Genomic DNA, 27,888 nt, shown 5'->3' with positions numbered 1-27,888 from the left:
CTAGTACAAGCCTGTGCCTTAAAATCTGACCATATTTTAGAATTCAGTATACAGTAAAACCCCATTTTTTACGTTCCCACAATTTACGTTTTCCTGCCATATACGTCATTTTCCGTTGGTCCCGTCGTAAGGCCTATTCTTACGATATATTGTTTTCCCACCATTAATAACTTGACGTGGACGTTATTTCCCGTGATTTGCGTTTTTTTTCTTGGGTGGCAATACTGATTTTTGAATCGATTTCTGCGGAAATGTGCGCATTTCTGTTCCCAGATGGCATTGCTTTTGGCTGTAAGTTTCGTTTCTGCCATCACGGTGACTTGCACGCTTGAAGCAGTAATGTAGTGATGAGTGATACCGTGATTTTTTCAAACACAGTACGAATTGATATTGCAGAATTTCTGTTACTCAATTTAGAGTCTGAAAGTTGCTTTCAAGTTGCGGTGGTGGATTATTCATGTTAGTAATATGGAGGAAAAAAAAAAAAAGAAAATGTATTTCGGTAGATGAAAAGATGGCAGTTCTATGCAGATTGGAATGCCAGAATACGTGTGCATTTAGCAAAAGATCTTGGACTCTCTGTGTCCACTTTGAACACGTTAGTAGAAAACAGGTCAAGCATTGAACTCAATGCAAAGCAATCTGGCGCTATGTCAAAAAAAAAAAAAAAAAAAAAAAAAAAAAAAGCAAAAAATCGGCAATTAAAGATTTTTTTTAAATAGATAAATGTAAGGAATTCTAAATTCATTTAATTTCAGTTATTAAATTTTGTAATCAAGTATGTAGACTCACATACTAGCAGCAAGTCATCTTTTAGCCTTTTTTTTAAATGTTTTTTTTTTTTACATTTCCTGCTATTTACACTTTTTTCCATCAGTCCCCTGAAAAGTGTTAAAAAAAAAAAAAAAGGTTTTACTGTGTGTGTGTGTGTGTGTGTATATATATATATATATATATACACACAAGTATAACTTGGTGCTTACTGTTTTTCTTATCAATAAACTATTACATTCCAAGAATAAACATTTAGCTCTTTGCATCTTAGGTGATTACCAGGTCCATTGTGATTGTCTTCTCTAATATTTTGGACAAACAAGATCTGTTGAAACTGAAGAACATCATTCTTACATCCTTGATTTAAAAAAAATAAATGAAAATACCATGAAGGCGGGTGTAACTCGGTATAGAGTTGACCAACCACAGAATCTTTGGGTATTGGACTCATCTTTTATATAGATGCCCTTTTAAATTGGTGTGGTTAAGCATAGTGTTGAAGCTCTTCTGATCATCTCAACTTGAGCCATAATGATTATTTTCTTGTCAAAAATTTGGCAAGTCTTATCCCCATTTTGGCATTGGTAAGCTCAACTTAGCCAAAAATTACAGGCATCAGCGAGACCTGGTTGACTGAAAATGATATAGTTATGCAGATAGAATGTAAAGGGTATTGTATTTTCAGGGAGGATAGAAGGAACAGGACAGGAGGTGGGGTATTGCTGATGATAGCTGCAGAATTACAACCAACAAAATGAGAAGTTAGAGGAAATTAGGTCTGAGGGCATGGTTCATTTGAGGCTGCCTGTGTGAGATAGAGCCAAATAGGACAGAATGCGTTGTTGGGTGCTGCTATAGACCAGGGGGTTCATAGGAAGATGTAGATGCCACGTATCAGTAATAGTTACTAAGAGATGATTGCGTGAAACATATTACAGGGCATAATGAGTTTGAGGGTGTTGGATCTGATAGTAACATCAGAAGATGTATCGATAATCAAGGCAGACACTCTGTGCCTCAAATTGTGGAGAGCAACTGTGTGCTCTTGTTCTGGGAACTTGCCAAACACCGAGTTCTCTGTCAAGAAGGGGCTCATGTTAAACTACAAGGCTGATGATTATGAGAGACTCGAGAGTCATCTTGGAACAGTGCCATGGCTTGAGAAGCTACAAGGAAGGACTGTCAGTAGTGCATGGCAAGTGGTCAGAGATTGCTTGAGAATAGCAATATTGGACTGCATACCAAAGTCAGGAGGATAAACCACGTTGGAATTAAGTGAATAAGTAGGGATATAAAGCAAAAGCTGCAAAAAAAAAAAAAAAAAAAAAAGAAAACACTGCAGAGGATATATATATACACACACACACACACACACACACACACACACACACACACACACACAGGGTGTTCGGGATAAATTTGACAGTTTCGTAAGGAAAAAGAAAATCTTCTTTGTATCTATTAAATTTAATGAATTGACAAAAAAACATTACAGGCAGAGTTAATTACAATACTATCAACAAGATTTACTCAAAATAACCACCATTAGCATCGATCACAGCTTCAATTCTGCTTCGGAACCTCGAACAAGCTGATGCTACAGTCTCCCTGGGAAGGGCCGCAAAAACTGTTTTAATTTTATCCATTAACTGGGCTTTTGTATTACTGGAAGTGCGATTAGTGTCTTTTTCAACTGCGCCCCATACAAAATAATCCATGGGGTTAAGGTCTGGGGAGTTTGGAGGCCAAACATTTGGACTGGTGAAGTCGTAGAAATTTTCAGACAACCATTTTTGACTTTTCCCAGAGGTGTGGCAAGGGGCCGAATCCTGCTGCCATACATACGACCTACCATTGGCTACCCTTGTTATCCAGGGCTTGACTACAGTTAGCAACTCCACGAACAAAGCCCGAATTCCAATGCCAGGGTTCTTCAACACCTGTTCCTGCAGATTTGCGAGGAATTCTGCTGTACGAACGCAATCAGATCGTCTGCTAGGGATCTTTCTTCTTGCTACATCCTCGTAGTCACCATTGCAAGTCTCTAGTTCATGCCTGATTGTTTTTACTGTATTCAGGGAGCATTGGGCAGCAGTCGTAATATCCTTATTTTGATGGCGGGCACGAATCATCATGATACAAGTTATTCTCTTCCATGATTTAGGTGGGTTCCAGCTATCCATCCTTTCTGACATCTTGTATATGAATGAAGAAGGGTCCAAACTTTTAAATGAAGAGAAGTGTGTGTTAATACATGTAACTTACGGAAAAATATAATTAATTATAAATATGTCAAATTTATCCCGAACACCCTGTATATATATAAAAGAGATTAGCATACTCATGAGCAGTATAAAGTGCAAGCAAGAAGGGTGATTAGTATGATAAGGAAGGCCAAATCAGACTATGAGAGAGAGAGAGGATTAGCCAAACAGTCCAAAGTAAACCCAAAATAGTTTTCATTATGTAGCAAGTAAGAGGACTGAACCAAAAGAAATAGTTGAGTTGCTGAGTGACTGTTTTGCAAAGGTTTGTCATCCAGGTGGTGATTTTACAGTTGCTTGATGTTGTTGATGCATATCAACATTGAGGTAGATGAACAGTAGGTGTTCAGCATATTAAAAAAAAAAAAAAAAAAAAAAAGAAATGAATGTAAACATATCAATGGGTCTGGATGGCATATCAACCCTTGTACTACATGAATGTGCAAGAGAACTGGCATTGCCTCTGAAGTTCAATACAAGTCAGCTCTTGCAGTATTCCAAGGGAGTGGAAAGAGGGTAATATTAATACCATTGCATGAAGGTGGTTCCAAGACAGAGGTAGCAAACTATAGACCAATTAATATATCGGGAGTGATTGTTAAAGTATTGGAGAAGTTGATGAAAGGTAAAATACAACAGAATTAGTGACATGAAAACTGGAGGAAAAAAGATATCCTTTATGTATGGAGTAATTAGTTCGAATGATTGTTAAATGAAACAAGCAGTGACAGCATAGTGTTAAAAAAAAAAGTCAACAGGCATGCAATCAGGAATACATATCCATTCTTGAAATAGAAGAAGCATTCAAAAGCCTGAAATGTGGAAAGGCAGGTGGAGTAGATGATATTTGACTTGAAATGCTTAGGTATGGAGGTAGAAGCTTCGCAGTGGCTACACTGCATGATTCAGGTCTGCTCAGAAAGTGGAATTCCAGATGTGATTGGAGTATAGCTCTCAAAATTCCTATCTTTAAAAAATAAAGCTAAGTGTGAGAATTACAGAGTAAATTTTTTTACTAAGTGTTCCAGGTAAGATTTATACAAGCATACTTGAACAGAGGCTGAGAAAGAATGTGGAAAAGAAACTTGAACAAGTTGGACTCAGGCTAAATAGAAGTTGTCAAGATCATTTCACTTCATGACAAATACTTGAGAAATCATGGGAATATGGCAATAATATGTTTTTAAGTAGATCTGGAAAAGGCCTGTAACAACATGCCTAGAGAAAAGCTTTTCAGAACGTTATAATTTTATTGGCTGAATAGAATATTATATAGAGCAATACATAGTCTTTATTCAAGTTATCAGTCAGCAGTTAGAATTGGAGGAAACACAGGAAGATGATTTGATGTGAAATAAGGAGTAAGACATGGACACACATTATCTCCACTCTTATTTGTCATCTGTATGGATCACGTTAAAGTAGCATGGTATTAGATTTGGACATATCAAACTTAGTTCTTTGCTTTATGCAGATCATGTACCTCTAAACAGATCTAATGTAAGTCTACAGGATTTCCTAACTAAATTGAACATGTCCAGATTTGCATGAAAAATCAGCAATACAAAGAAAAACTATGAAATATGAACACAGAAAACCTCGGCTGCATTCTGAATGGAGATCCTAACAAGTAAAATATTTCAGCTATTGTGTATTTCCAGTTAAATCTGAAATATTTAATCAAATAAGCAAAGCTGGTATAGTGGATAACCAACTGAAAAATTTATATGTAATAAGAGACATTAGCCCAAACCCCAACTAGCAATTAAAGATGCCAAGAAATTATATTCTTGGTTTAATCCTTTATCCAAGTGTAAGCAAACAAAGTTTGCATCTGAACTGTTTTCAGGACTGGGCAACTTGTATAAATAAGCTAATGACTTCACATCATTTCCTTAGAATAGTGATCAGAGCTTACTCCAAATTGCCGATTACAAGCCCATTCTTTCATTATTTAGGTAGATGCCTACTAATATGGTGAAGTACATTGGAAAGATAAACTGGCTATTTCTGATTACAGAGACAGCAAATTTCATTGTGTGTGTGTGTGAGAGAGAGAGACTGTTTCTGTAATCAACTTAAGTGAGAGCAGTAATTTAAGTCTTAAAATCATGTTGTATGCATATAGTGTTGGATTAATTTTATAAAATGTTACTTTTACAATTTTCTTACAATTCAGTTATCTTTAAAAATATAGTTTGTTAATGCTAAGACATTTAATATATTGCCTTAGTAATATGTTAGATGTCTTAGCATCTATTTCAGCTCACCTTCAAAAAATGATTTTTTTTATTAGGAATTGTAATAATTATTTTAAAATGTTTTGATAGGTTAGCTCCAAACATGATGTAATCTATCTTATTACAAAATATGGATATATTCATCTGTATGATACTGAAAGTGCAACTTGCATCTACATGAATCGTATTAGTGCTGATACAATATTTGTTACTGCATCTCATGATGCAAGTGCTGGAATAATTGGAGTGAACAGGAAAGGACAGGTAAATTTCTGTTTATTTTTTTTCCTTTAGGAATTATTTTTTCCAGTTTCAGGGAAAAGAGAAAACTGTGAAATTGGATGGTATCACAAACATGCAGCTATTACTTGTTATTGTTCTAATTGAAAACTTTAAAAATTTTGATATGTACATTTTTTCTAAATTAGTGGTATCCAAACATCTTAATGATGGAACCTAAACATTCTGATTACAAGTTTTAAAGAGTTGTACCTTTGGCAGTCTTGTCATATATCCTTCCACATCTATTAAACTTGGTTGCCACTTCCACTTGCACTAATGCTACTAAAAAATTCATTAACTATAGAAAAACATATGGAGAAGTCTATAAGTTCTACAACTTACAATGCTAAAAAATGCACCGCTATTGACTATAACCTATTATTTCAATGGTCCCTATGAGTGCTATAGTGAGCAGACTGTACTTATTCTATTCCTGTGATTTCTAGACTGTTCAGCATATAAAGTAGTAGCAAAATTTAATGGTTTAGAACAGATTTCATAATTCTGTATGGATGAATGAAATTTAGAATTTTGTTACTTGTACTCGGATTAATTTTTTAAATAACTTCAGTTGTGTTTTCAGTTTTGCTATTTATGAAAATTAGAGAAAAAAATCAACTACTTAGCTAGTCAAAAACAGCTTGAAGATTAATAGAACAACTTTACACATGCTTGTCAGATTTTTATGGGAGTACTGCTTTTTGAATGATAGCCCACAACTTTCGGAATGACATAACTTTATCACACGCATACTAAAGCAAAATATTCACAATGAATTTTATTCTGAAAAGTTTCAGTATTATGTGCAAATAATTATTTTAAAAAAATGCATAATTTTTGGTATAATGCATAGTGCAAGATGGCAATTTCAAGATTGCTTTGTGAAATTTTTAATATTACATTTTATTAACAAAGCAAATATGAAATTTCACTATAATTGGACTTCATTTCCAAATATTTGAGTGTGCTTCATTGTAGTAAATATAGTTATTAGATTAGCCCCAGGTTCAAAACTTGATCAGTTATTTTAAGATTCCATTTTTATTGCAAAATGGTTTCAAATTTTTTTTTTTTTTTTTTTTTTTTATAATTTCCAATTTCTTTCTTCTGGATAAAATTAATGAAATACGGAATTTAAGATCGGTAAATTTTCAGGTTATTTCAAGTTTAGTATTCAGTAGAATCATTTTAATGGTGGAATTAAGGAAAAATAAATCTACAGGACACAGTTGCAACTATCCAATAATGATTGGATAGTTACCAGTGCTGTCAATAAGTTTTCGTGTTAACCCTTTCAGTAACACTTACAAAAGAATATTGCATTATGTGCCTTAGAAACAGAATGCGGCAGTCTCCTTTGTTCCATTTCTAAGGCCACAAAATGTGCAAGTGAAATTGCAGGTATATCGGAGTTGACTGTTAAAAGAATTCGTAGAGAATCTAAAGGGGAAGATAAGCCAAAACTTAAATCTCCTAAACCACCAGAGAAAGAAAACCATTGAAAATATGTATTGGGACAGATGGAATTATTGAAGAATTATGCAAACCTTTGGTGATTAATGTCAGTGAAAGTGATGGTGATTCAGATGATTATGATGATTAAAAGATTTCATCATCAAATTCCTGCCATGTACCCATAAGGGGTGTACAGGATATGATAGTACTACATGAAAAAATTATATCATTACTAACTTCCTATCTACAATTTTCTTCCAAATCAGAATGTTACTTGTCAAGACTCCAACATTATCAGATCTTATATTTCTATCGTCTAAGGCACTTTGTACCGTATCAATCCACCTATATCTTGGTCTTCCTCTGGGTCGTTTTCCTGCCAACCTTGCAGAGAACACTTGTTTTGCTAATCTTTCCTCGCCCATTCTGTTTAGGTGACCATGCCACCTGAGATTAGCTCTGCTAACGTATTCCTGGATGCAGACAATGTCAAAACAAGAACACTTGTTTTGCTAATCCTTCCTCGCCCATTCTGTTTAGGTGACCATGCCACCTGAGATTAGCTCTGCTAACGTATTCCTGGATGCAGACAATGTCAAGTTCTTTCCTAATATCCTCGTTTTTAATATGATATTGCCATTGATGCCATCTGTTCATGCCTCTAATCTTTCTCAGCACTCTCATATCTGCGGTCTCTAGTCTTTGGTCAAGTGTTTTACTTCTGACCCAGCTCTCAGATCCATAAGTTAAAACTGGTTTGAACACTGTCTTGTATACAGCTAATTTAGTGTGCCGACTGATTTCTCTCTTATTCCATCTGAATTTATTCAATTGACTTCCCACCATACCAGCTTTGCCGATTCTGTTGTCTATTTCTATATTTAATTTACCATCTTCAGTAAAAATCGTGCCTAAGTAGCTGAAATGTTTTACTTGTTCCACAGGTTCTCCATTCACAACACAGTTGACATTTTCAATGATTCTGCCTATTTTCATCGTCTTTGTCTTTTTTATTGCTGACCTTCATACCATATCTATTACAACAGCTATTCAATTTAGTCAGAGAATCTTGCAGACTTGTAGTTGATTTATTTAGAAGTATAATATCATCCGCATAAAGCAAAGAGCTGACATTAACATCTCCAATTTTGATATGTTTAATCCCACATTCCTTCATAATGTGATCCATATAGATAATGAATAACAGAGGGGATAATGTACATCCTTGTCTCACACCAGATTTAACATTAAACCACCTTCCTGTACTTCCTTCAATTCTGACTGCTGACTTACGACTCAAATAAAGACTAAGTATTGCTTGGTATAATGCCCCATTCACACCATATAACTGCAGCGTATTGAATAGCTTCACTCTTGGCACCTTGTCATATGCCTTTTCCAGATCGACAAAACTTAAATACAGATCTTTGTTATATTCCCATGCTTTCTCGACTATTTGTCGTAAAGTGAAGATCTGATTCTGACAGCCTCTGCTTTCACCAACCTTTTATTCCACAATTCTTCTCAACCGTTTCTCAAGTATACTTGCATAGATTTTGCCAGGAACACTCAGTAGGGAAATACCTCTGTAATTCTCACATTCAGTTTTATTTCCCTTTTTATATATGGGTACTATGATAGCTCTACTCCAATCATCGGGAATTCGTCTTTCTGTCCAGCTTTCTGAACTATGCAGTGCAGCCACTGTAAGACTCTTATACCACCATACTTCAGCATTTCTGGTGGAATATCATCTACTGCAGCTGCCTTTCAACATTTCAAGCCTTGGATGGCTTTTTTTTACTTGAAGTATGGATATGTATTCCTGCCTGCATGCCTGGTCAGTGTTTTTTACCACTGTGTTGTCATCACTGCTTGTTTCATTTAGCAGTTTTTCAAAGTAATTACTCCATACTTCAAGGATATCTTTTATTCCAGTTTTCATGTCACCTGTATCATCTCTAACTCCTTTTACAGCACTCTTTCCTCCATTCCTAAGCTTCTTCAACAACCTCCAGAATATTTTGCCACCTTCTTGATATTTATTTTCTATATTCTTGCCAAAAGTCCTCCCATGACTTTTGTTTAGCTAGTTTTACACAGTGTTTAGCATTCTTGCATTTGTCTCTATATTCTCTAAGAGCACACGCCGACTTATTTGACAGGAACTTTTGATATGCTTTCTTCTTTTCCTTCACTGCCTCTTTAACTTCCTGTGTCCACCAGGAATTTCTGATTTTTCTATCCTTGCAGACAACCTCACCACATGCCTCTCTGGCTGAGTCAATCAGTGTTTTCTTGAAGGCTTGCCACTGAATCTCCAAGGTTTGATTCCTTTTCTCAAACTCTTTCATTTTTTCTTCAATAATCTTTGTGTATTTTAGTCTACAGTTCACATCTGAGAGCTGCTCAACTTTTATTCACTTTAAAACTTTCTTACATGTTATTCTCTTCAATATGAAATTCAATTTTATCCTGCTCAAGACTAAATAGTGATGACTTCCAATTTCAAATCCTCTGTACACTCTGGTGTCTTGCACCAGGGAGAAAACATCACTATCAACAATAACATAGTCAATGAGACTTTTCTTATTCCTAGCCTCTTCTCTCCATGTGAATTTGTGCACATTTTTATGTTGGAACATGGTGTTAGTAATAACCAGTCCATGTCCTGAGCAGAAATCCAACAGATATTTGCCATTATTATTAGCTTTGCTCTTTTCTCCAAATTTTCCCAAAATATTTTTGTATGTCTCACAATCATTTCCTACTCTGCTATTTAGATCTCCAACAAGGTCAACTTTTCATTTTTCATTGTGTCAGTTGCTTTTTCTAAAGCATCAAAAAATTGATGCTTTAGAAAAAGCAAAGATGAAAATGATGGATTCATATTTAAGGAGTTTTTAGTTCGGCACCAGAGCTCCCCACCCACAACGGAGCCACACATGGATGCCAACTACCCGGTAAGCAAAGACTGCGTTCAGGAGTGGAACGCCAGGGCTACCCTGGACGCTATACTGGCACTGCAGCAGGTCTAAGATCCCGACCCCAGACCATGGGGTGAGAGACTTACTGTAACACCGTTGACCCTTGCAGGCAAGCCCACTAGCAGATTGATCCTGGCTGGGCAATTCAGGACCTGGGCAAGACTACCAGGATCTCCCTTTCCAGATGTCCACGGGTTGGACCGCATGGCAAACACGATGTCAGGGCATTGGATCCCAGTGATGGTGGTGTGGAAAAAGGATAGCGAAAATGGTTCAGGAGAAGTAGAGCAAAGAATACGGGAAGAAAAGCAAAGAAAAAGAGGAAGAATGAAAAGGGCCAGTACCATCACTGGGAGGTGCCCTTCACCACGCCACATGGAGGGGAGTGTTAAGGATATGGTCAAGTTTAGTAGTTAGGGCACTCTTATCAGAACTGATTAATTTTGCCTTGTTATGTAGGGTTTATAATCCCATATAAATACCTTCACCAACAATATGCATAGGTTTTCTGTATATCCAGGAATGGGAGACGTGATCCCTGATGACTGCAATGTAACACTGCCAAAATGTAGGAAGGTGTTAAGTTTTTTTTTAATTAATATTCTAGTATACAGGTAACCCTCATATAATGCAGATGTTAGATTCCATAGAAATACTATGTTGCATAAATCACGTTGTGCGAGACTCAGATCACAGAAAAAGTAGGGTTATGTTCCAAAATAGTTATTTATATATATATATATATATATATATATATATAAATAAAAACAACATGTCCAACAAAAAATATTATTTAATTCGGGTGATTTAACTCTTAACTTACACGAGAAGACAAACTATGAAAAAAATACATGGAATAAACTTATAAAACTATTACACTTTTTTATAAAATCTTTATCAAGTAGCTTTATTTTTATCCTCCTACATGTTTCGCCAATCTGTTTCTATTGGCATCCTCAGGGAATACAAATCAGTAAGATTGTTGCTTTCTAAATACCAGTGAAGTCTGGCATTAACCATTTTCTCTAGTATCTTACAAAGACAGCTGGTCAGAGTAATGGGTCGGTAATTATTTGCTTGTGTTGGATCTTTTCCTGGTTTTGGGATAGCAATGACAACTGACTTATACCAAGAATTTGGAAACTCTTCCTCTGCAAGTATTCTATTGTATAATAAGAGAAGAAGAGCCATAGAGGATGATGGTAGATGTTTTATCATTGCATAATTGATGTCATCAGGCCCTACTACACTAGGGCAAGATTGTAGGAGAGCTCTTTTTAGTTCTTCCTTAACAAATGGCTGATTATATGGCTGAAGAATGTTGGTAGAAAAATTAAGCCTTTGTTTCTCTTGCTGCTCTTTCGGTATTAAAAATTCAGGAGAATATGAAGTTGTTGCTGAGATTCTAGCAAAATTTTCTCCCAAAGTATCAGCAATAACACTTCCATTATTGGTCTAAGGTAGACAAACGATGTGTTCTATATCTGCCTTTCAATTTACGGATTTTATCCCATACAATTTTTGGACTGGTCATTTGATTAATTGATGTAGTAAATCCATGATTGTTTTTGACTCTGACATCTTACATGACGTGCTTTGGCTTGAGCACGCTTGAAAGCTATTAAGTTTGATATGGTGGGTATCTACGAAATATGCCCCAAGCTCTGTGGTGATCTTTTTTTGGCTGTCTGACATTCTGGTTCCACCAAAACTTTGAATAGATTGGAAACCGAGATGATGTTTTTGGGATGGAGACTGTTGCTGCCTGGACAATGCATTCTGTTATATATTTTACCGCTTCATTGATAGGTGATTGACTGATGGCATCAGCATTAAATTTTGCAAAATGAGAGAAAGTGTTCCAGTCAGCCTGGTCAATTTTCCATATAGGTATCCGTGTGGGTGAACATGGTTCCTGTGAAGACATTGTGCAGAGAAACAGGAAAGTGATCACTTCCATATATGTTCTCTTCAACGTCCCATGCAAGTAGTGGAAGAATGATAGGGGAGCAGATTGTAAGATCAATTGCAGAATATGAATGGGTAGGCATATGGAAGAAAGTACTGAGTTTATTATTTTAAAGGGGGAGGTTATTATTATCAAGAATTCTTTTAATGATTCGACCTCGTCTATTAGTGTTGGCACTACCCCATAGAGTATTGTGACCATTAAAGTCACCCATCAAAAGTATGGGTTCAGGCAATTGCAAGATAAGGTTATCAAGATCAATTTCATTTAACTCTGCATTTGGTGGTAAATAAATTGAACATACTGTAATAAGAAATCCCACAGAAAAGCGAATCGCTACTGCTTCCAGAAGAGTATCCTGCATGAAATTTTGTCATGTTGTACCATCATTTTTTTTATTTTGGTTTAACCAATAAGAATACAATTTGTTCGGCTAAATCCCAAATTGCCAGCCCATCCTCGTTCATTCAGTATCCAAGTAGATATCCAACAGGGTGCACCACGAGAAGGTGAGGATTGAACATTAGGTCAGAAGCCCTGGTCGGTTCTCCGCATTCCGCTAAAGGTTATGTGGAGGTCTCCTCTCAGTTATACAGCTTTGACCCTTAAGCACCTCATAGTTACCATTTATAGTTTCCACTTTAAAAACTATAATGTTCATAAAAGAAAGCTAATTTTCTGTTGTAATAATCATTCATCCCATGAAACCGATTTACCCCCACCCTCTGCCATGTGCAGAAGTGGCAAGCATTTTCTAATCTGTCATTCATTGAACAGAAAAGCCTCTACAAGGGAAAGATATTAGTAGTGCATGGGAGATAGTTATTAAAAATTACATCCTATAGATAAAGGGTATCTATAGGATGAAATATTAAATTATATACATACAGTAAGGAGGATAAATCAGGTAGGAGTTAGTGGATGAGTAATATCATGAAGCATGAGCTGCAAAAAAAAAAAAAAAAAAAATGTTGTGGGTATATAATGAGAAAGGTGACCAACATGATAAGGAAGGCTAAATCGGATTACAAGAAGAAACTAGCCAAGGAAGCCAAAGGAAATCCAAAAGAGTTATTTCATTGTGTCAAGAGGAAGAATGACTATGGAATATTAACCCTAATAAGTGGTGATGAAGTGAGAGAAATTCTTGTTGATAAGGTTATACGTTGGTTACACATAGCTTTTAATTTTTCAGGAAATGACAATGTACAGGTAACTCTAGTACAATGCGGTACTTATACATCTCGGATTCGATATAATTCTGTCTACAAATTGTAGTAACCCTTTATCTTTTCATATTTTTCGCCATGCTACTTAAAAATCAAATTTTATCTTTGTTAAATTTGCGTCAGCCCTTATTGCGCATGTAGTTATAAGTAGCAAATTTATATTAGGGGAAATGCCCTTTAGCATGCATGTACGTCAATTGTTTACCATATAAAGTGCTTATCGTTGAAAATTGTCTTTGTTTTATGCCAGGAAAGCACATTAAAAATCATAAGTATGTTAATCTCAAGCTGAGCACTATATTTTCTGGTGAGTTACATACAATGTGTAATGCTTTTTTTTATGTAAAAAATTTATTTTTATAGTAATGGCCACTTAGAGGGCTTTTGCCATATGGTTGAAAATGAAATTAGTGAATTATTGATTGGGAAATATATTTAAATGATGAGGAACTGGTATAATTAATAGATGTCAAACCAAATGGGCATGGAAAGTTCTGCTGAAGATTTAGATTGCGATGAATCCTTTAAAGAATTCAGTTTAAAGAAATTAGCAGAAGGATCAGACTTGGCAAGAAAGTTAAGAAGTTATTTTACGGATAATGATCCCTCAATGGAGTGTTCCGGAAAATTCACAAGACAATTGGATATTTGTTTAGCTCCATATTATGAACTTAATAAAAGATTGTAGCATAGTGGTAAGCAAGGTCTTATTACTGACTTCTTGATAACTAAACCAGCCAGAGTATGCAATGAGATTTATACAAATGATTTCCAGTGATGACGACGTCCAGCCACTCGTAAATAAAGAACATCATCGAAATGTTAGTTTTGAACACGGAGATGACGATTAAAATATGCACTTTATTTTATTTTGCCTAAAACATTTATGCATTATGTGCAATGAAGTTTACGTACAATTTGTAATTTTTATAAGTTTATGATGATATTAATACAGACTAGGTTATAACAATCGGTTATAACCTAGTCTGTAACCTTCATTTTAGCTTACTGATTTGTATTCCCTGAGGATGCCAATAGAAACAGATTGGCGAAACATGTAGGAGGATAAAAATAAAGCTACTTGATAAAGATTTTATAAAAAAGTGTATCTCAGCTGTCCTGTTAGAATGTTTTTTATTTAAAGCACCCATCTCGTGCATGTTTAAAAAATAAATATCAAGAAGGTGGCAAAATATTCTGGAGGTGTTGAAGCTCAGAAATGGAGGAAAGAGTGCTGTAAAAGGAATTAGAGATGATAAAGGAGACATGAAAAGCACCCACTGAGATGCTTTAAATGTCAAAGATATGGACATGCCTCAACTGCCTGTCGTGGTTCTACTACCTGTGCTCGATGCAGTAGTAAAGAACATGATAAATCTTGCTGTGAAAAAAAAAAAAAAAAGCTAAATGTGTCAACTGTCAGGGAGATCATCCAGCTTACTCTCGTGCATGTCAGAAAGCGGGCCACCATTACACCTGTTCTACGATCCTCTTATGCTGAAAAAGTAACAAATAAAAAAGAGCAACTCAAACATGTATATCTATTCTGCCATCTGATAATTACACCATACCTGAACTTTACGATCTTAAGTTCTTCTCTGTTGAGTGCATTAATCACAAGACCTATGGCCTTACTCCAGAGACAACTTCAAAAATGATCCCATTTGATGAAAACTTGCCTGTCAAAAAAATTATGGCAGTGACATCACTCAAAGATAAACCACCAGACACTTGCACAGAAAAAATGGATACCTCGGTACTCATTGAAAGCAAGCTAAACAATACCAACTGACCCTTACGCATTTGATGTTTTGAACACTCTACCAGAGGAAGAGATCGATACTGGCTGTCCATACTTCCCTAAAACAGTGGATATCGGATACTAACAGAAACACAAACCTTTGTTTCTGTCTACAGGAAATGTACCTAAGACCAATGAGGACTGTACCTTTTAGGAATTTCAATGTTGTATGTAAGAATAGAACTGGAGGTGGTCCTGCTCATGGAGGAGTAGCTATCCTAGTGGGCAGTCATTCCTGGAGCTAAACAAATATCCAATTGTCTTGTGAATTTTCCGGAACACTCCATTGAGGGATCATTATCCGTAAAATAACTTCTTAACTTTCTTGCCAAGTCTGATCCTTCTGCTAATTTCTTTAAACTGAATTCTTTAAAGGATTCATCGCAATCTAAATCTTCAGCAGAACTTTCCATGCCCATTTGGTTTGACGTCTATTAATTATACCAGTTCCTCATCATTTAAATATATTTCCCAATCAATAATTCACTAATTTCATTTTCAACCATATGGCAAAAGCCCTCTAAGTGGCCATTACTATAAAAATAAATTTTTTACATAAAAAAAAGCATTACACATTGTATGTAACTCACCAGAAAATATAGTGCTCAGCTTGAGATTAACATACTTATGATTTTTAATGTGCTTTCCTGGCATAAAACAAAGACAATTTTCAACGATAAGCACTTTATATGGTAAACAATTGACGTACATGCATGCTAAAGGGCATTTCCCCTAATATAAATTTGCTACTTATAACTACATGCGCAATAAGGGCTGACGCAAATTTAACAAAGATAAAATTTGATTTTTAAGTAGCATGGCGAAAAATATGAAAAGATAAAGGGTTACTACAATTTGTAGACAGAATTATATCGAATCCGAGATGTATAAGTACCGCATTGTACTAGAGTTACCTGTACATTGTCATTTCCTGAAAAATTAAAAGCTATGTGTAACCAACGTATAACCTTATCAACAAGAATTTCTCTCACTTCATCACCACTTATTAGGGTTAATATTCCATAGTCATTCTTCCTCTTGACACAATGAAATAACTCTTTTGGATTTCCTTTGGCTTCCTTGGCTAGTTTCTTCTTGTAATCCGATTTAGCCTTCCTTATCATGTTGGTCACCTTTCTCATTATATACCCACAACATTTTTTTTTTTTTTTTTTTTTTGCAGCTCATGCTTCATGATATTACTCATCCACTAACTCCTACCTGATTTATCCTCCTTACTGTATGTATATAATTTAATATTTCATCCTATAGATACCCTTTATCTATAGGATGTAATTTTTAATAACTATCTCCCATGCACTACTAATATCTTTCCCTTGTAGAGGCTTTTCTGTTCAATGAATGACAGATTAGAAAATGCTTGCCACTTCTGCACATGGCAGAGGGTGGGGGTAAATCGGTTTCATGGGATGAATGATTATTACAACAGAAAATTAGCTTTCTTTTATGAACATTATAGTTTTTAAAGTGGAAACTATAAATGGTAACTATGAGGTGCTTAAGGGTCAAAGCTGTATAACTGAGAGGAGACCTCCACATAACCTTTAGCGGAATGCGGAGAACCGACCAGGGCTTCTGACCTAATGTTCAATCCTCACCTTCTCGTGGTGCACCCTGTTGGATATCTACTTGGATACTGAATGAACGAGGATGGGCTGGCAATTTGGGATTTAGCCGAACAAATTGTATTCTTATTGGTTAAACCAAAATAAAAAAAATGATGGTACAACATGACAAAATTTCATGCAGGATACTCTTCTGGAAGCAGTAGCGATTCGCTTTTCTGTGGGATTTCTTATTACAGTATGTTCAATTTATTTACCACCAAATGCAGAGTTAAATGAAATTGATCTTGATAACCTTATCTTGCAATTGCCTGAACCCATACTTTTGATGGGTGACTTTAATGGTCACAATACTCTATGGGGTAGTGCCAACACTAATAGACGAGGTCGAATCATTAAAAGAATTCTTGATAATAATAACCTCCCCCTTTAAAATAATAAACTCAGTACTTTCTTCCATATGCCTACCCATTCATATTCTGCAATTGATCTTACAATCTGCTCCCCTATCATTCTTCCACTACTTGCATGGGACGTTGAAGAGAACATATATGGAAGTGATCACTTTCCTGTTTCTCTGCACAATGTCTTCACAGGAACCATGTTCACCCACACGGATACCTATATGGAAAATTGACCAGGCTGACTGGAACACTTTCTCTCATTTTGCAAAATTTAATGCTGATGCCATCAGTCAATCACTTATCAATGAAGCGGTAAAATATATAACAGAATGCATTGTCCAGGCAGCAACAGTCTCCATCCCAAAAACATCATCTCGGTTTCCAATCTATTCAAAGTTTTGGTGGAACCAGAATGTCAGACAGCCAAAAAAAGATCACCACAGAGCTTGGGGCATATTTCGTAGATACCCACCATATCAAACTTAATAGCTTTCAAGCGTGCTCAAGCCAAAGCACGTCATGTAAGATGTCAGAGTCAAAAACAATCATGGATTTACTACATCAATTAATCAAATGACCAGTCCAAAAATTGTATGGGATAAAATCCGTAAATTGAAAGGCAGATATAGAACACATCGTTTGTCTACCTTAGACCAATAATGGAAGTGTTATTGCTGATACTTTGGGAGAAAATTTTGCTAGAATCTCAGCAACAACTTCATATTCTCCTGAATTTTTAATACCGAAAGAGCAGCAAGAGAAACAAAGGCTTAATTTTTCTACCAACATTCTTCAGCCATATAATCAGCCATTTGTTAAGGAAGAACTAAAAAGAGCTCTCCTACAATCTTGCCCTAGTGTAGTAGGGCCTGATGACATCAATTATGCAATGATAAAACATCTACCATCATCCTCTATGGCTCTTCTTCTCTTATTATACAATAGAATACTTGCAGAGGAAGAGTTTCCAAATTCTTGGTATAAGTCAGTTGTCATTGCTATCCCAAAACCAGGAAAAGATCCAACACAAGCAAATAATTACCGACCCATTACTCTGACCAGCTGTCTCTTTGTAAGATACTAGAGAAAATGGTTAATGCCAGACTTCACTGGTATTTAGAAAGCAACAATCTTCTCTCCAGTACACAATGTGGTTTCCGTAGACATCGATCAACTTTAGACCATTTGGTTTGTTTAGAAACTTGTATAAGAGATGCATTTCTGAAGCAAGAACATCTTGTCTCAGTTTTTTTGACATGGAAAAAGCTTATGACACAGCCTGAAGATATAGCATATTAAAAGACCTCTATAATCTAGATCTCAAAGGACACTTCCCTATATTTATTAAAAACTTTCTGTCCAGGCTAACTTTCCAAGTCAGAGTAAGAAATATGCTAGCAAGACCATATCATCAAGAACAGGGTGTTCCCCAAGGCTCTGTCTTAAGTGTGACCCTTTTTGCTATTAAAATTAACTCAATCATTGAACAGCTTCCTCCCATTGTAAACAATGCTCTATATGTTGATGACTTCACAATTTACTGTCACTCACATAACATGAGGGTAATTGAAAGACAACTTCAGCAAGCAATTGATCATGTCTCTCTGTGGGCTCTTAATAATGGATTTACGTTTTCAACAGGAAAAACGTGTCTATGTACATTTCTGTCGAAAACGCACTCATCACCCAGATCCTGAACTAAGAATGGGGCATACTTATTCAAGTAGCTACAGAAACCAAGTTCTTGGGACTCATCTTTGACAGAAACATTACATTTCTAGCACACATTCGTCAACTAAGAGAAAAGTGCAAAAGAACTTTGAACCTCCTTCGTACTCTATCCTCTACTGAGTGGGATGCTGATTGAGCTTCATTGCTCCATCTTTATCATGCACTTGTACGTTCAAAGCTGGATTATGGTCCCATTCGATGGTTCTGCAGGACAGAGTAGCCTACGATGGTTAGATTCCATCCATCATCAGGGTATACGGATAGCTATTGGTGCCTTTTGCACATCACCCACGCAGTATATGTTGAAGCAAATGAACTGGCTCTATCACTTCAACGGAAACAGTTATCTCTTAATTATGCCCTAAAAATAAAATCTCTCCCAGATCACCCTACATGAAATAGTATCTTCTCTCTGCATTGGGAAGCTCAATATCACACACATCAAACTGCTATACATCCTTTTGGTAAGGTGTGTTAAAGAAACCGTGCAAGCTGTTAGTATAAATGTTGACAACATTAGCTACACTAAACATAACAGCATTCCTTCATGGCAGGTTTGCACACCATCCTGCAACCTCTCACTTTGTCAGCTACAGAAATCTTATATCCATCATCCATTTACCTGAAATTGTTTAATGCACATAGAGCAGCACACGCTGATGTTGGCTGTGCTGCTGTGTTTCCTGACATTATCTTAAATCAGATCCCACCAGACTGCAGTAATTATACAGCAGAGTTACATGCCATTCAGCTTGCACTTGTGCATATAAAAGAGAACTGCTACCAAAAGTGTATAATTTATACAGGCTCATTGAGCTCTTTACATGTTATCTCCTCTCTCCTATGTATAATCCACATCCAGTACTTTATAAGGTGCTACACCTGTTTCACAAAATGAAAATCCTTTAATTTTGATGTTCAGTTCTGGTGGATTACAAGCCACATCAGAATCAAAGGAAATGAAGCTGCAGATGCAGCTGCTAAATCAGCTCATACCTTCTCCACATACTATTTGACAGTTCCATACACAGACTACAGACAGCTAACAAGATCAAGGCTGATTGCTCAGTGGGAGTCAACATGGCAAGAAGCATTAACAAACAAACTATATAACATCAAACCTGAAATTAAACACTGGCATTCTAGTCAATGTACAAAGAGAAGGGAGGAGGTTGTTCTTGCTAGGCTCTGCATAGGTCTCGGTCATCTTATACATTCTCATTTACTGAGATCTGATGACCCTACCATATGTGAAAAATGCATCGCACTATTCATCATATTCTGGTGGATTGCCAAAAATTTACACGAAAGATGAATGAAATTTTCACCTATCTAACCAAACCATATACACTCTGGGAAATGCTAGCAGACTCAGGCAAATTGCACGATTTTTTTTTTAATTTTTTAGAAAGAATTAATTTGTACAAACATTTGACATATAAATTTGTTTATATATAAATACTGTATTGCTTCACTTAACTTTTATACAAACATACATATTATATTATTCATTAGGTTAAATCTGACCAATTACGTATTACTGTTGGCCTTGCACATGTTTATTTGTATCACCTTGCTGTAATTTTGTTAATATGTAAATACCATAATGCTAAACTTAAATTTTATGCATATAATAATTCCTTTCTGACTCTTTAAGTATTAGAATAATAATGTTTGTTGTAATCTTGCTATATATAGATACTACTATATATAAAACTTGACTTGTTTTGTATATACATATGTTAACCTGTACTGTTATCTATTTATATACTGCTGAAAGGGTGCTTAGCGGGTGCTTAAGGGTCAAAGCTGTATAACTGAGAGGAGACCTCCACATAGCCTTTAAAGGAATGTGGAGAACTGACCAGGGCTTCTGACCTAATGTCCAATCCTCACCTTCTCGTGGTGCACCCTGTTGGATATCTACTTGGATATTGAACGAACGAGGATGGGCTGGCAATTTGGGATTTAGCCGAACAAATTGTATTCTTAATGGTTAAACCAAAATAAAAAATGATGGTACAACATGACAAAATTTCGTGCCGGCTGGGGCATCGCCCAGTTAAACAAGGCCCCCCCCCCCCCAGTTGTTTTCGCCAGGGAACCGGGGCGAACAGCGAAAAGTCAGCTACTGAAACAAATCTGAAAACAAACCCCAACTCAGCATCACCAGAGTTAAAGATCGGTACTATCAACGTAAGAAGCCTAAATGGCAAAGAAATGGAGCTAGCTGAGGAATTAGATAAGTACCAGATCGACATAATAGGGGTGACTGAAACAAAAAAGACAAACTGGTGAGATCTTTCTGAGCAATAAATACAAAATGTTATATTCAGGCAATGACAATCAAGGAAAAGGAGTAGCCATAGTATTCAACACAAAATACGAGGCTAATCTTCTTGAATGGCAATCATTCTCAAGTAGAGTAATGTGGGCAAATATGAGAATGGGGAACTGGACAATGAGACTTATTTGTGCCTATGGTCCCACAGAAGGTTCTACTAAGGTAGAACCTTCTGTGGGATTAGGAAATGTGTTTTTACATTATGGAAAATACCTAAGAATAGCGATCTGAACTTCTCCACCTTTGCAACGAGCTGCCCAGTATTGTACTACGTACTAGGATCACTTGCATTTGCTAACGCTAGTGTCGCCGATACTTCATAGTTTACTATATTCGGCAAGAAACTCTGATTCCAATCTTTGAGTTTCTTAGTCGGTTTTAAAACTATGTGGGATTTAATATCCCCTTTTTGACTATGTTATTGTTGATAGTGATGTTTTCTCCCTGGTGCAGGACACCAGAGTGTAGAGAGGATTTGAAATTGGAAGTCATCACTATTTAGTCTTGAGCAAGATAAAATTGAATTTCATATTGAAAAGAAAAACATGTAAGAAAGTTTTAAAGCAAATAAAAGTTGAGCAGCTCTCAGATGTGAACTGTAGACTAAAATACACAAAGATTATTGAAGAAAAAATGAAAGAGCTTGAGAACAGGAATCAAACCTTGGAGATTCAGTGGCAAGCCTTCAAGAAAACACTGATTGACTCAGCCAGAGAGGCATGTGGTGAGGTTGTCTGCAAGGATAGAAAAATCAGAACTCCCTGGAGGACACAGGAAGTTAAAGAGACAGTGAAGGAAAAGAAGAAAGCATATCAAAAGTTCCTGTCAAATAAGTCGGCGTGTGCTCTTAGAGAATATAGAGACAAATGCAAGAATGCTAAACAAAAGTCATGGGAGGACTTTTGGCAAGAATATAGAAAATAAATATCAAGAATGTGGCAAAATATTCTGGAGGTTGTTGAAGAAGCTTAGGAATGGAGGAAAGAGTGCTGTAAAAGGAGTTAGAGATGATAAAGGTGAAATGAAAACAGGAGAAAAAGATATCCTTGAAGTATGGAGTAATTCCTTTGAAAAACTGCTAAATGAAAGCAGTGATGACAGCACTGTGGTAAAAAAACACTGACCAGGCATGCAGTCAGGAATACATATCCATACTTGAAGTAGAAAAAGCCATCAAAGGCTTGAAATGTGGAAAGGCAGCAGCAGTAGATGATATTTGACCAGAAATGCTGAAGTATGGTGGTATAAGAATCTTACAATGGCTGCACTGCATAGTTCAGAAAGCCTGGACAGAGGGTCGAATTCCCGATGATTGGAGTAGAGTTCTCATAGTATCCATATATAAAAAGGGAAATAAAACAATGTGAGAATTACAGAGGTAACTCCCTAGTGAGTGTTCCTGGCAAGATATATGCAAGTATACTTGAGAAACGGTTGAGAAGAATTGTGGAAGAAAAGCTTGGTGAAGAACAAGCTAGATTCAGGCCAAATAGAGGCTGTCAGGATCAGATCTTCACTTTGCGACAAATAGTCGAGAAAGCATGGGAATATAACAAAGATCTGTATTTAAGTTTTGTCGATTTGGAAAAGGCATATGACAAGGTGCCAAGAGAGAAGCTATTCAATACACTGCAGTTGTATGGTGTCAATGGGACATTATATAGGAAGGTATTGAAGTTTTTTTTTATAATTAATATTCTAGTATTCATTTTTCATTTCCTGAAAATTTACCATCAAGGTGAGAGAAGCACATAAAATAGTTGTTACCGAATGACCACTTTGTAAGGGGAAGTGAGGTTACTTCTATAACATGTGACAGTGATGTAAGAACAGAGGTTGATGAATTGAAACTTCTTAGAATGTTGTAGAATCAGTGTATATACAGCTACAGGATTGGATGGTATATCAGCTTGTTTTGCATCATCAGCAAACAACTTAGTTTCCTTTCAGTTTATTTCTTATATCATTTATGTATAAATTAAACAGCAAATAGGATAAGAGTATTATTCTATATGATGGATAACATGGTTTTGTGGAAGGGCAGTCATGCCTTGACTGGCCTTGCACAGTCAATTTACAAACTTTTTATAATAATGACAGATGAGTTCAATGAAGTAAATGGCTACACACTGATTCTGCTGGATTTTGCTCAGATATTTGATAAATACCACATGGAATTCTGTTACACAAATTAGAAAGAATGGGAATGGATATGACAATTATGTATATAAGAGGGTGGCTGCTGGACTGATATTCAAGTGGTATATGAGAAACAGTATCCAGGAGAAAGCATGTGACTACTGGAGTGTCACAAGGTTCATTGCTAGTTTACTACTGTTTAATTTATTCATAAATGATACAGGAAATAATCTGAAAGGAAACATTGTTTGCTGATGATACAAAATTAGAGTAATGGTTAATCAAGATGATGTGGAGAACTTGCAGGATGATTTAAATAGTCTGTCAGTATGGGCAAAAGATAATGGGTATCAGTTTAATTCTGAGAAGGATAAAGTTATGCATTTTGGGATAAATTGTTACAAGCTATGTACTGCACTGACGGCACTGTACTGCAGGAAAGAGATGAAGCTAGGGATTTAGGGATGGTGGTAGAGTTGAAGTTTTGAGGGCATATTACAAAGGTTGCTATAGTAGCTCATAAGATTACTTGGCTATTGAATACATTAACAAGTAAAGATAAGGAAGTTATTCCTCTTTATAAGGTCTTGATACATCCATATCTAGATTACTGTGCTCTGGTCTGATGTCCTGGGTTTCTTAGAGATGAAATGGTGGAAAAGATTCAGAGGCAAGCAACCAAGATGGTGAGTTATCTGTGGAATATTCCTTGTGAGAATAGATTGAGGATGTGCGAACTGCAGAAGCTTGTTAATAATTGAAAAAGAGGAGATATGATAGAAACATCTAAGTTATTAAAGGGTTCTTTCGGATTGATGCAGGGGAAATCTTTCAATCCCTGGAAGTTGAATAAAGATTTGGTTAGTAGGTGTGTAAGGACTATATTTTTTGCTCGGATTGTCATGAATGAATGGAATGGGTTTTCAGTGTCAGTTGAGCACTTTGTAATGGGTTCAAGGAAAGGTATGCTAGATTGGGTGAATAGTTTGGGTCTTCCATGATGAGTCTTTGGACTCCATGGAAGTGCCCATATAATAATAATAATAATAATAATAATATATCCTCAAGGAGTGCACAGGATAACTATGACAGTGCTACAGGATTAAGTTTCATTATTACTAATGTATTAACTTTCCTCCAATTCAAATCCTCCATTTCCTGTTGAGAATAATGGAGGTAAAGTTTCTTGCAAAAGAAAAGGAAGTAGATTTAATGAGTGGTGTTTTGAAAGTAATGATTGTGCATGCATTTAGCACTATGAGTGGTCTTGAAATGTCCTTTATGTTATCTTCTACCACAGTTTAATATATAATAATAATTATTATTGTACAGACACCTATGGAATCTGAAGACTCATGGGAGAGTCAGTCTATCTACACAATCTATCATACCTCTTCTTGAACCCATTAACAGAAAAAGCATTCACAACTGACTCTGGCAACCCATTCTACTCATTCACCACTCTCCAAGCAAAAAATCTAGTCCTCACACCCCTACTGACCATACCTTTTATTCAACTTCCAGGGATGATCCCTTGTTCTGGTTCCTCTAGCCAAGTGCTGAAACATTTCCCCAGCATCTATCCTATAAAATCCATTAAACCAGCGTTTCCCAAATGGTGGGTCACGACCTGGCACCGGGTCACAAAAGCTAAATGCTGGGTTGCCTAAAAAAAACTCTCAAACCTAGGTGTTTCGTTTCTGGGTTTTCTTTTTTTCATGAAACTCTAAAACACAAGTAAATAGCATTTAATTGGGACTAATGAATAAATAAATTAATAGAGACAAAAAACGCGCTCCGTCCGCTTCACCATTTCAGTCTCTTTGTACGCAGTACAATAGCTCAACTAATAGCGAGGGCGCGTGGTGGCAACCTCACCACCAGCTGAATCGTTTGGCAGTCTGGCATTTGTTTTACTTGCCCACCACACTGTGCTTTGTTCAGTTTGAGTTAAGCATTGAGAGAGAGAGCATATTTTTTTGTATTTACTGATTATGTATACCTTGCTCAGTGGGTTCGGCTGAACAACTGTCATCATCATTATCAAATTCCTGCCATGTACCCTCAAGGGGTGTACAGGATATGATAGTACTACATGAAAAAAATTACATCATTATTAATTTCCTATCTACAATTTTCCTCCAAATCAGTCTGTTACTTGTCAAGACTCCAACATTATCAGATCTTATATTTCTATCGTCTAAAGCATTTTGTACCGTATCAATCCACCTATATCTTGGTCTTCCTCTGGGTCGTTTTGCTGCCAACCTGGCAGAGAACGCTTGTTTTGCTAATCTTTCCTTGCCCATTCTGTTTAAGTGACCATACCACCTAAGATTAGCTCCGCTAACGCATTCCTGTATGCTGACAATGTCAAGTTCTTTCCTAATATCCTCGTTTTTAATATGATATTGCCATTGATGCCATCTGTTCATGCCTATAATCTTTCTCAGGACTCTCATATCTGTGGTCTCTAGTCTTTGGTCAAGGGTTTTACTTCTGACCCAGCTCTCAGATCCATAAGTTAAAACTGGTTTGAACACTGTCTTGTACACAGCTAATTTAGTGTTCCGACTGATTTCTCTCTTATTCCATATGAATTTATTCAATTGACTTCCCACCATACCAGCTTTGCTGATTCTGTTGTCTATTTCTATATTTAATTTACCATCTTCAGTAAAAATCATGCCTAAATAGCTGAAATGTTTTACTTGTTCCACAGGTTCTCCATTCACAACACAGTTGACATTTTCAACTGTGTTGTGAATGGAGAACCTGATTTGAGGAGCATACTAATCAAGATGTGGGCATATTAAGGCCTTATAAAGAGGAATAACTGTACTTGTTAATGTGTTCTTTAATACCCAAGTAATCTTAGGGGTTACATTAGCAATATGTCCTCTAAACTTTAAATCTGTCTACTACCACCCCTAAATCTCTAGCTTCATCTGTTTTCTGGAGTACAGTGCCATCAATGTGATACCTAGCTTGTAATCTATTTATTCCAATATGCTTAACTTTACATTCTTCAACATTAAACTGATACCAATTATCTTTTGCCTATTTTAATGAGAGCCTATTTAAATCATCTTGTAAGCTCTCCACATCTCCTTGATTAACTATTGCTCTACCTAATTTTGTATCATCACCAAACAACTGAATATTTCCTTTCAGGTCATTCTCTATATCTATGTACAAATTAAACAAGGGTCCCAGTACTGAACCTTGTGGCACACCACTAATCACCTGTTTTTGCCTCGATTCTGCCCTTCTATATACCACTTTTTGATATCTGTCCAACGGCCACCCTCTTATCCACTTAACCAGTGTCATCCAATTCCATTTGTTATAATTTGTGTAACAGTGTTCCACAGGTGGTCTGTCAAATGCATTTGCAAAATCCAGCAAACACACCGTGTAGCCATTTCCTTTATCAAACTCAGCTGTTACTCTATTATAAAAAGTTAGTAAATTACTAAGACTGAACTTTCACAATGCCATGTTGACCATCATGCCATATATTTTTATCTACTCATTCTTGAATTCTCTTTTTTTACCAATTTTTCTAGTACTTTTACCTCCATGCTTGAGATACTGGCCTAGAATGATTGGTCTAGAATTTGGTATTAGTCTTAGAACCTCCCTTATGCAAAGAAATAATTTTACCCTCTTTCCACTTCCTTGGAACTTGACTAGAGCTGAGACTTAAACCGTTTAGTGAATGGCTTTGCCAGTTCCCTTGTACATTCTTGCAAAACCCTAGCTGATATCCCATCTAATTACACAGCTTTATTTACATTGAGATTCTGCAATATCCTAAGAACTTCTAGTTCATCCACCTCTGTTCCCACATTTTAGTGTCTGTCACATAGGTTAAAGCAGTAACCTAACCTCACTAGGAAGATATATGCTTGCAAAGTGGTCACTCAGTAACTGAACTATTTTATCCGCTTCTGTCTCCTTGTGACCACCATTCCTTAAAAGTTGCTAATTTTACACGAGCGCCAAATTACGTGACCACTTGCAATATGAAACAGAATCCAAAACTCAAAGGTTTCTTTAGTGAGCAATTGAAATCGAACCTATAACCATCTTTCTTCTTGAAGTCTAGCATTATAAACACTGGTAATGCTATTCTGCATCACTCCGTAGCATAGTGTAGTCATTTTTATTTATTTTTTCTTTTATTGTGTACACAATAGAACTATTTATTTAAAAGTGGTTTATGGTGAAGCACCTGTATAGGTGAATACAATACATTGAGACACAGAACATTGATGGATTAGACTAATCATGAAATGTCAGCCAAAAACAATAGCTGATTTCTATAAGTGGAAAACTGAGCAGTTAATCAGACAAAATTGGCAAATAAATTGGATTACTAGCCTTAATATTGAATTAAGGAACTGACACAAACCATGAAATTAAGCTATAGTCTTGTATACAGTGTCACTTAACCAGTGGAATGAAAGACAAGACTGGAATTTGTCATGGATTGTTTTGTTACCAAAAGGAAGGCAGTGCTTGATGAAGTCATAAATGTCCACAAAAGTTGGGTGTCATTATTACACCAAAATAAATTCACTTGATTGAATATTACTATCTCTATCTCACTTGATGGCCAAAAGGTACAGAATTTTACAAGAATATATGCCTGAATGATTTATGGCACTTTGGTGTTCA

General features: G+C 36.1%; 1 protein-coding gene across 1 annotated transcript in view; it reads left to right on the top strand.

Moving 5' to 3' along the window:
- Positions 1–27,888, top strand: part of Chc (clathrin heavy chain) — a 533,133-nt gene that overhangs the window by 107,919 nt on the left and 397,326 nt on the right. The window contains exon 7 of the mRNA XM_090400150.1: positions 5,369–5,542. Coding sequence (XP_090256276.1) covers positions 5,369–5,542 — 174 coding nt within the window. The remainder of the gene's footprint in view (positions 1–5,368; positions 5,543–27,888) is intronic.

This window comes from Typopeltis vanoorti, chromosome 11 (genome assembly GCF_054136105.1).
Source record: "Typopeltis vanoorti isolate ZY-2024b chromosome 11, IOZ_Tvanoo_1.0, whole genome shotgun sequence".
Lineage (NCBI taxonomy): Eukaryota > Metazoa > Arthropoda > Arachnida > Uropygi > Thelyphonidae > Typopeltis > Typopeltis vanoorti.
Note: the sequence above shows the minus strand (reverse complement) of the source record. Positions and strands in the feature narration are given on the sequence as shown.